Source organism: Eucalyptus grandis, chromosome 7 (assembly GCF_016545825.1).
Source record: "Eucalyptus grandis isolate ANBG69807.140 chromosome 7, ASM1654582v1, whole genome shotgun sequence".
In the NCBI taxonomy this organism is placed as follows: domain Eukaryota; kingdom Viridiplantae; phylum Streptophyta; class Magnoliopsida; order Myrtales; family Myrtaceae; genus Eucalyptus; species Eucalyptus grandis.
In genome coordinates this window covers 20,308,787-20,319,008 of record NC_052618.1, presented here as the reverse complement: position 1 = coordinate 20,319,008, position 10,222 = coordinate 20,308,787, and the positions used below count along the sequence as shown (strand labels likewise).

Below are 10,222 nucleotides of genomic sequence, written 5' to 3'. Positions count from 1 at the left end.
AACAAAATTTGAATTTTTACGAAGCGATTGTAATTTGGTTCAAACGTCGAGCCAAGGCGGAGATTGTCAATTATGTCTCGAGTTTGAGTATTTACAAAAAGCAATTTGCTAGAAAAGAAGAAATATAAAATAAAATAAAAGGTGAGGAAAGTTTCATCTTTGCTGCGGAATCCTTTACGAAATAGAAAAGGAAAGCCGCGTGAAGCTTCTCCATGCGAAGAACTGAGAGAAAGGAGTCCACGTATTTTGCACGTGAAGCTCTAAGGAGGAGGTGGGGCCCAAGGTCAAAAGTTTGAGCTTGGGCACACACACGTATAAAAGCAAATATTATGCGGGTCTTCTTCTTCTGGGGTTTTGATGCCGCCGAAGTCCTTTACGTAGGAACACGCCGCTGAAGTCTACGTACGTGTTGAGAGAAGCCACGTATTGAAGCGCCATTTACTCTTAGTGCCGTGGGTTTTCTCTGTTTGTGAGAGACGTACCGTAGGCCCTGGGTGCTTGATAGCAGGTCTTCGTGTTTCTTGTGCGGTAAAGCTTATTCGTGATTTATATCCAAGAAAGATTGGTGTATTGGGTGTAATTGGACCTTGGGAAACACCGGGTGAATGTTTGAGTGACTTGAGTGTGTAATCTCCCTGTATCGCTTGATTTATAGTGAAATTCACTACTGCTCTCCTTGTGAACGTAGGCCTTTACGACTGAATCACATAAACCTGGTGTCCAATTTATTTTCTTCTGTCTATATTTTGTTCGATCGCTCACCTCATCGCAACAATATGATAACAACTAGCTGCCGATTAGCAAAATTGATTGAGTGAGATACTGATTAAAAGGCATAATTAGATAGTCAAACGAAGAATCATTTGAAAGTTAGCCATTTGACAAATAAATTGGAGGTAAGATTCAGGTGCAATTTATTCGAACTTAAAACTGCTCGTGGATATGAAAATGGGACACAATATATCGCAGACAAAGTAACAAACTCAGACAAGAATTTAAAGGATAACCACCCGAAGATAAGAAATCGTGGTAATGTGAAGGTATGGAGTAAAGAAATTCTAAAGATGTGAAAGCATGGCCCAAAACTACTCTCTTTCGTCTAATTTGATATTACTTATCTAAATTACATCACATTCTTGATGTGGGACTTCTCTCACTCAATACCTTCACACAGTCACCTTAACTATTTAATTGTCACACATTAAGTCAAATTATAAGGGTTTTAAAAATTGAGGTCGCAAAGTGACGTGGAAAAAATGTGACACGAGTATTTAGAGTTTTTTTTTATTACATATGGTGTCCAAAATGCGACGCACCAGTGAAAGTAAGTCACCGTTCACCTCTACAGCATTGCTGGATATTGGCTCCACCATGTGAAAAAGAGAAGAATCATTAAAAATTGGGAAAATCCTAAATAATGACCCAAAGTGTCTTCATTTTCTCAAAAGATGATATGAAGTGGAGTTTGTCTTAAATAAAAATCCAAAGTGGTCATTTAGTCTCAACGAAGGATCTCATTTGCCAACCGGTGAATAGATACATCTCCGATGCATATTCTGGTGGCTTGATCAAGGGTATTTTTCTTCAATTTTTTTTTTTTTTAATTTTCGATTGTCTTGTTCTTTATTTTTATTTTTTTGTTGGGTCATCATCTTCTTCGTCCCCTGTTCATCCTCTTCTCAAGAACATCGGACTTGGGAAGAGTCAGCGAGCGCTGACCGTTGGTGAGGGCTGGTGAGGGTTGGATGCCTAGATGCCCATCACCGACAGTGGGTGAGGCCGCCAAGCCCTTATTAGCCACGAGCAAGGGCTTGTAGGCCGACCCTTGCCAAATTTAGCAAGGGTGGCCTCGACTGTAGCCAGTGAGGGCCGTCAAACTCTCGTTGATTGTGAATGAGGGCTTGCAAGCCCTTACTAGCCCTTATCAATGGCTAGTGAGGTGGGCAAGCCCTTGCCCAGGGCCGACAAGGGGTGACCTCGCTGATGTCCGCGAGAGGTGACCTCCCCTGCCTCCACTCGCCATTCCATCGACAACTTTGTCTTCCGCTAGGACTACGACTAGGACGCCCACGTTGCCTTCGTCATCCCTTCCTCCCACCATTGCTCCCAAATTGACAACTTCTTTGGCTACCCCTTTTGCCCTCAAGAACCTCTTTGTAGGGCATCGATTTGGACGGCCCCCCTCCCCCTAAGCCAACGAGGGCTTGATGGCCCTTGCCCGCTGCCAGCGATGGGCGTCGAGCCCTTACTCTCTGCCGATGATGGGTGTCGAGCTCCGCCAGTCCTTACCAACAACCAATGCTCGCCGGCCTTTCCCCAAGTCTGGTGTTCTTGATTTGGGCAAGAAGAAGTGAATAGGGGACGAAGAAGACAATGAAAAAGGGCAACCAAAAATGGGAAAAAATGGACAAAAATACCCTAATTAGATCACCGGAATATTTATTGGAGATGCATCTATTTATCGGCTAGCGAGTGAGATCCTTTTTTGAGATTAAATGACCACTTTGGGTCATTCTTTGAGACAAACTCCACTTTATATCATTTTTTTAAGAAAATGATGGCAGTTTAGGTCCTTATTTAAGATTTTTTCTACATGTAAATTATCGACAAAAATGATCTCCCATTATGGTAAAGAGAGCACCCACTCCATAAAATAGGTCCATCTAATTAGTTGATGTAATTTGCCAAGACGAAGTGATTGATAAGTAATTGATCGACCTTTCCAGTTTGCTCGAATACTTGTTTTTCATGGGGTTTTGGCTATATGGAATGGATCAGAATGTTACAAATGGTATCACAAGTGAGCTTTTAAGGAGGGAGCAAACAAAGAATGACATTAAAAGTGCTAAAAATTATGTATGACACTCAATTTAATACTAAAAGTTTTTGCCGGTTTATTTAAGTATCAAATTGGAGAAAAAACAATCACTTATGTGCTAACAGTAAAAATTCTGACAAATTGATTATATGGCTTTTATAAATAAAAATTTTAAGTGGCATATCTTATATTTTTAAAAACCTAGTCTATGTAGACGTGTAAAACGACGTTGTTTAGGCCAAAATGGCTGGGGAATAAACAAAATGACGTTGCACATCATCTACGGTAAAAGTGACGTCATTTGAACTTGAGTAATAAGTTTGGCCTTGTCGCATCTCTCCCTATTGCTCGCTCGCTGTCACTTGCTTATCGTCGCACACCTGCCCTTGCTCGCCATTTGTTGGCTGTCGCTTGCTTGTTGTCCATGGTAAAGGCGTGTTTCTCTCATCGTGTAGCTCAATTGGATGGCAAAATTAGGGTTTGTAACAGAAAAATTAGGGTTCATGAGACAAAATTAGGGCTTGCAAGGGGAAAATATGGGACTGTGAGCTACTATTGAAGTTTTTGCTCTATTTGCAAGATTGAGCTGTTAATTCCAGGGGCAAACTGAAATAGGGAGTGAATTTGGGTTTAATGACCGATTAGGGTTTGAAATGGTGAGATTGTCTTTTAATTTGAGGATTTAGGGTTATTGTTTGGCATAAAGGTACTAGACAACTTTATATTAGGATTTAGATGCTGACTGGACTCCCATGCAAGCCACGTTGGGTTAAGAAACTACTAAAAAAAGGCGATGTTAAATTTCTGACCAAGCAGACTGTAGTTAGCACTAAAAAGATCAATTTTCAAAAAATTTGGCATTTAAGTGATTTTTTTTTTTAAAGTAGCAATAAAATGAGTCCCGTACATAATTTTTGACACTTCTAATGTCCTTCTTCCATGATAGGATCACACATTCAATAGAGAGAGAATAGTCCATTTAAACATACATCCATATTACAAATGGGAAAATTTGTGATGCCTAAAGTCCCACTGTGCTCGGATTAAAGAATGTTTTGTCGAAGCCCACGATTTCCAGGCAGAAAACGACAGCAGCAGTTTGTTGTTCCAGCACGCTCGCTTTCATATGTCTATCTGTTCAATTTCATAGTCTGGTAGGACGAAGCAACTAGCTAGTCGGAAATAAATATTCATCATATCTTGAAAATTAGGAGGTTGCTTGAAAAAGCTCACCAACCTCAATTTTTTTAATTGATGAAGGACGATAGCTGCCTTTATCAAATATTTGATAGCTCACTCGACCAGTTAAATCAGGAAAATTGCAGCTGGAGGTATGTTTCAATTGGATTTGGCACTTCTTGATTCGTGAAAGAAACCCTCTCTTGGTTGAAGCCACTTAGTGGCCAGATTGGATTGAAAAGTACTTGATTGTGGGAAGGAACTCGCGAATCGATGCACGGTTCGACCGACTCTGACGGGAACGTTTGTTGCATCGTTCCTTTGCAAGAAAATGGATTTATTTTCCTGTTGGTTAATTTCTAAAGGAGTTGGTAATAATAATGGGAAAAAAAAAAAAAAACTCTCCCTGATTTGAGACATGACGTACCACCTTTGTGTATATGTTCATTACATCTTGTTACGATATCTCTTCCAATGGAGAAAACTTGATATAACTCCAATTCTTGTACTATGCAAATCACTCATTTTCAAGCATTTCTTGATTAGTGGAGTAATCGACAAAAATGACACAGTTAACCTAAGCAAGAGATGTTGTGATTCCAACTGAAGATTTATTGTATTCAAATTAAAAGTATATTTGTATGAGTGAAGAAATTTTTGTGAATTAGTTTTTTGGATTTTCATGTGTTTAGTTTACTGAAAATAATCAATCAATAGAAAATCATTTATAGTTAAAGAAAATAAACATATTTAAAGTTAAAGAAAATGAATTCTTTAACCTGACATGAAAGTACTTTCTTTTATCGTGATGTGATTTTAGAAATAAACATATTATAAACATTCCATCACTCAATCAATCCATTGAGACATAGGCATTATCCTTTTCTTATTCCTACAACTCAGGCCAATGTTCTTGCCGGCCAGTGGTTCAAGGGAAAGACATGAAAGTACATCGATCAAGGACAAAAGAGCTGACTTTTCTCACATATTTGATGGCCAACCAGCAGCATTCCGACCCTAATTTCCATAAAGCCGAGCACGTGGAGAAGAGAAGACACGAGCAATGAGCCACTGATTAAGGTCGCCCTCTTCAGGGTACTGAGCAAGCTGTCATGTGATAATAAAAAATAAATAAATTAAAATAGCATTGCCCATCACCGATTACACTCGTACGCATCAATTCGTACGATCTTCTGAATTCTTTCCACGGAAGCACTAATGCTCACTTGCTAATGCTCTGCGCTTACGCATGCACAACAGCACTATACAAATGTAATGTCTCAAGGATAAAAGATATGACTAATATTTTCTCAAACACTGTTCTCTTTTTCCTCTAATATCACTAAAGCTCAATTCACAGGAAAAAAATGGTCAAAAAAGTCCTACATTTATTATATTAGTATAAATTCAATTCTAAACCTTTTGATATAATATTGATTCAATTATTTTGACTAATTTTGATTGGCACCACATGACATTGTTTGGTGTTGATGTATGCCAATTTAATAATATTGTAATATATTTTGATTTGTTATTTTTTATTTTCTTTACTTTTTGCTTTCTTTTTCTTTTTGCTTGAGATTGGCCACCCGCCATGGCTAGCCATGGACCATGGCAGGCTGAGCTATCCTAACCTGGGCAAGGGTTGCTGTCACCTACCACATGTGAGGCTTGACCGGACAAGGGTGAGCCTCGAGCTGCTCCCCTTGTCAAGCATTATTTATATTAAATTATATCTCGAGTTTAAGCGTTTTGAAAATGCGATTCATTTGGATAAAAATTTTATTATTTGATCATGGGACGAATTTACAAAAGAATAAAGAAGAAGAAGAAGAAGAAGAAGGAATCCCTGCAGTTTCGAATTCCTTTGAAAAAGGAAATCTGGCCGTGGCACACGTATAATAACATAAAGTTGTTGCCTTTTTTGGCGTGAAGCGGAGCCGAAGGAAGGAAGCGGTTTAACAAAAGGAACCCTACGTCTGCCGAACCTGAAGCCGCACGTCCAACGTTTCAGAAGCTGCAAGCCCTGAGAAGCTTTGAAGAAATACGTGAAGCCGTATGTCTTGGTTTTGTTATACGTAAAGCATTTTGTTTCGAGCTTAAATGCGCGGTAATTTTGTGCGGTAAGTTTATATCCAAGTGAGTTATTTATTTATAAATACTTTGAATTTGAGGTTAAATGTAGGTGTGGGAAACACTTGAGCGTTTAAGTAATTATAAACTTTGATTCTTCGATTATAGTGAATTATTTGCGACTGGTTTTTTCCGTGGACATAGGTACCAATACTCGGACCGAATCACGTAAATTTTTGGTGTTTTTACTTTTCTCGTTTATTTATCTGGTAATTTCGCATTGATGTAAATAATAAGATCCTATCATTTTTACATATTATATCCTAACAACTTGGGTGAAGGTGACGCCTTATGAGGCCGCCCTTTCCTAGGCAAATGCCTACTTCGCCAGATTGGGCAAAGGGAGCCTTCACTGAGACTCATTCTTGCCCAGGCAAGGCTTGAACTCACCTAAGCCAATGGTGAGGCCAACCCTTGCCTAGTTCGGCCTTGCTTGAAGTGGGTGATGGTGACCCTTGCCTAGGTGAGGCTAGCTTGCCTTGCCATGGCCAATGACCACCTATCATTTATGGCTCATGATCATTATCGGCAAAAGGAAGAAGAAATAAGAAAAAAAGAAAAAAGAAAAAAATAGGACAATGACAGAAAACTAGAAAAAATTAGAAAAATTCAAAAAATTCAAAAAATATTTGAAAGATTTGTCCACATCAATGTTGACGGTTTATATAGGCTAGCTAGTGTACAATCAAAATTAATTAGAAGGATTAAATTGACACTAAGTCAAAAGGTTTATAACTAAATTGGTACTATTAAAATGTTTATGATAAATATAATATGTTTAAGATTTTTTTGACACTTTTCCCTTGAATTATGCTATGTTTGTGAAATTTGGACTAACTTCCATGTGCAAATTCCTATAAAACTATAAAATTTTCGTGGTGAGGTAGAGGATGAAAAGTTATAAAATAAGAGACTTTTTTTGCCCCATTTTCTTCCCCTATATTTCTTACCAACATAGCCGTGACGAGATCACGAAATGCCGATATGTATGTATATTTTTACGACAATTCATGACTATCGAAATTGTCAATGATATAGAAATCACTGTGAAAGGGTGGGGTTGCTTAATTTAATCAATATAAAAAAAAATTGACGGCAAGTCGAATCTTGACTACTATATTGCTAAAAACAACTAAGGACGATTCTTCTAAGTATGGTATGAATGGGAGGGGTTGCTTAATTTCAATTACCATCAAACAACTTTTCAATATTGTAGCACTTAAGTTTATCGGCACCTAAATTTTAGCATTTATTTTTCCATTTATGCTAAAAAAAGCCCTTGGTCTTATGCACGGAAGTTGACCTAGACTATCTATTTATTGCTAAAAGATAGAAAAACCATGACGTGCAAGTGTCACCGGTCGAAAGTTTCCTGGTTGAGGACAAGCAGTGCAGAACGTAGTGAGCTGGAACACCAGGTAATCTTCGCTCGATCCATCGTTTCTAGGATAGAATGGTGAATCGACGTTCTCATAATTGACCTTATTATACCTATGTTAGCTTGGACATCTAGTCTCTCGAGTGAGATATAGAGATCACTTCATCACAATACTCACACGGCTGCGGGAGAAATCGGACCATGACAAAAGCAAGTAGTGAAGGCCAGGTTGGGACAAATTTTTGGTAGTTGGTACAGTGTAATCTGTAAACTTTCTTGGGCGATGTGATGTGGACATCGACTCGGCTTATATACACGCTTCCTCTCCTAATGAAAAGAAAAGAAGCTTGAGAAGAAACGGATCATTGGACCGCTGATAAATGACTGCCTCGAATGGAAACCATAAACCCTGTTCTGAAGTAGGCAAGTCTCTGCATTTGAACTGGCTCTCAATTATTGACGTCGTTCTGAGTCTAGTAGTTACTGTGTCAATATGATGGGGGCAAAGCAAGTGGGCGAAGACTTTACGAGTCAAGTAAACAATTTTACAGTCTGAAACTGAGAGTGAGAGAGAGGAGTTGATGATTAAACAATGACCAAGGTACATAAAAATTCAATTATAAATGCAACTCGAATACTCGGTTGGTATCAACAAGGATCAATCACATAGAGAATGGCATTTTCGCGCTTCTCTGTTATGCATCGACCTCTCTCCATGGCGAACTTCCATAGCTCTGAGAACTCACATTCGAAACTCATGATTGTTCTGGCTTCAATAACGGTCATGGCCAGTCTGTTCATCCCGCTTGTCACATCGACAGAGTCTTTAAGCATCACCGCCTTCGATTTCCCAAGTTTCAATCCGAACGACCACAGCATATCATATGAAGGTGATGCATATGCTTCTGATACTAGCGTCCAGCTCACTGTCAACCAGCGAGACAAGGCCCTTAATGGAAGCGCGGGGCGAGCAACCTACGAGAAGCCAATGCATCTCTGGGACAAATCCACTGGGAATGTAGCAGATTTCACTACTCAGTTCTCGTTTGCAATTAGCTCACTGGGCGGTAACGTTCATGCCGATGGAATATCTTTCTTTCTGGCTCCCAATGGATCCCAAATCCCACCCCTTTCGTCTGGTGGCTACTTGGCTCTGGTAAGTTCACAAAGTAACGATTCAGACTCCAGCTATGATTCTTTTGTTGCTGTGGAATTTGATACTTATGTTAATCCGTGGGATCCGCCGTATGAGCATATTGGTATTGATATCAATTCTGTGAATTCTGTCACAACTGATCCCTGGAATTGGAATAGAATTGGAAGCGGAGGACGAGTTCATGCTACCATTGCTTATGACTCTAGCGTGCAGAATTTGAGTGTTCTGTTGATTGATGATGAAAGTGATGGGAGTTTGAGCATAAACCAGTCTAGCGTTTCTTGGATCATTAACTTCACCGAGCATTTGCCGGAATGGGTGACTATTGGCTTCACTGCTACAACAGGGTCTGCTTTCGAGTTACATACTCTTTACTCATGGAACTTTAGTTCTAGTTTACAAATCGAATCGATTGAAACGTTCAATCAGTCTATCGTGCCGACAGTCAATTCATCTTCTGTAAAAAGGAGCAAATCATGGATGTGGGGGGCTGTCGGTGGATCATTAAGTGTCTCTGTGGCGATTACTCTCACTATCGGCATTACCTGCTTTAGACGTCGGTCGAAGAAAGCTACAAATCACACGAGGAAAACAAAAGACACCCGCGATGACAATGATGACACGCCAATGGAAGAACCTGAAGAGACTGCCTGTTCTCCCAGTGAAGGCGACCGTGCTGACACATCTCGGACCTCCCTCGGACAAGTCGAATCACTTACGTTGCGTGACAACTAGCTTGGACCACAGAGGAAGTTACCAAACCATACCCACAGCCTTCACCTCTTCTGATACCGCATGCTTGTCATCTTCTTCTGCTTTGTTGTTGAATGTTCAATAAGTTTTAAACTCTTCTCCAGCTTTCCCTTTTATTGTGTGTTAATAAACATCGAGTGCAGATTCGATGCGTTAGGTTTCTCTCCTTAGATGACGGTCAAAGCGTGGTTGATGTTCTGAATCGTTGTGTATAGTTCATTCGACATGGCATAAAATCAGTATGATTTCATCACAGCTCCTGTTTGGCCAAACAACTCCATTTCTCGATACTGTCTTCGATGCCTCTTTCATCACCCTCACTGACAGTCGACTTTCAGTAAAACGCAAAATACGTTTCTCAAGAAGAAAAGGCAAGCATGCCACCGAAGCAAGTTTCTTCCCGACTGGGAAGCAAGGAGCCTTGAACGAGACTTACCAAAATAGTTGCATCACTGAAGAAAACAATAAACACACCTAATTTGGATGGAGTGATTAGGAGGTGAAGACTTTATTTGATTTGGGCTTAAGGCCCGTCCGCCCAAGTTGGGCCCAGAAAGCCCGGCCCATGGCAATAGGGCCCGTGGAAAGAAGGGGGTATAAAAGGGAGGAGAGAAAGAGAGAAAAGGTACCGTTTAATTAAAAGAAACGACGTACGCTTCTCTCTCTCCCTCTCTCTGTTGTTTTCCTCCAAAAGGGAAACACTGACTCCCGAAGGCGTTTTTGCTTCACCGGATCAACAGGACCAAGATTTCTCTTCCTCCATTGGCGTCGGTGTTTAATCTGTGGCTAAAAAGTACGCTCGAAT

General features: G+C 39.9%; 1 protein-coding gene across 1 annotated transcript; it reads left to right on the top strand.

Annotated features, from left to right (window-relative positions):
• The first annotated feature begins 8,181 nt into the window (after positions 1-8,181).
• LOC104455177 (lectin 7) lies at positions 8,182-9,399 on the top strand. The gene has a single exon (XM_010070009.1). It carries the CDS (start codon positions 8,182-8,184, stop codon positions 9,397-9,399), a length of 1,218 nt encoding a protein of 405 aa, XP_010068311.1.
• The last annotated feature ends 823 nt before the right edge of the window (positions 9,400-10,222 follow it).

Coding starts and splice junctions, on each gene's coding strand:
- LOC104455177 (XM_010070009.1), top strand. CDS start 8,182: ATGGCATTTTCGCGCTTCTCTGTTATGCATCGACCTCTCTCCATGGCG.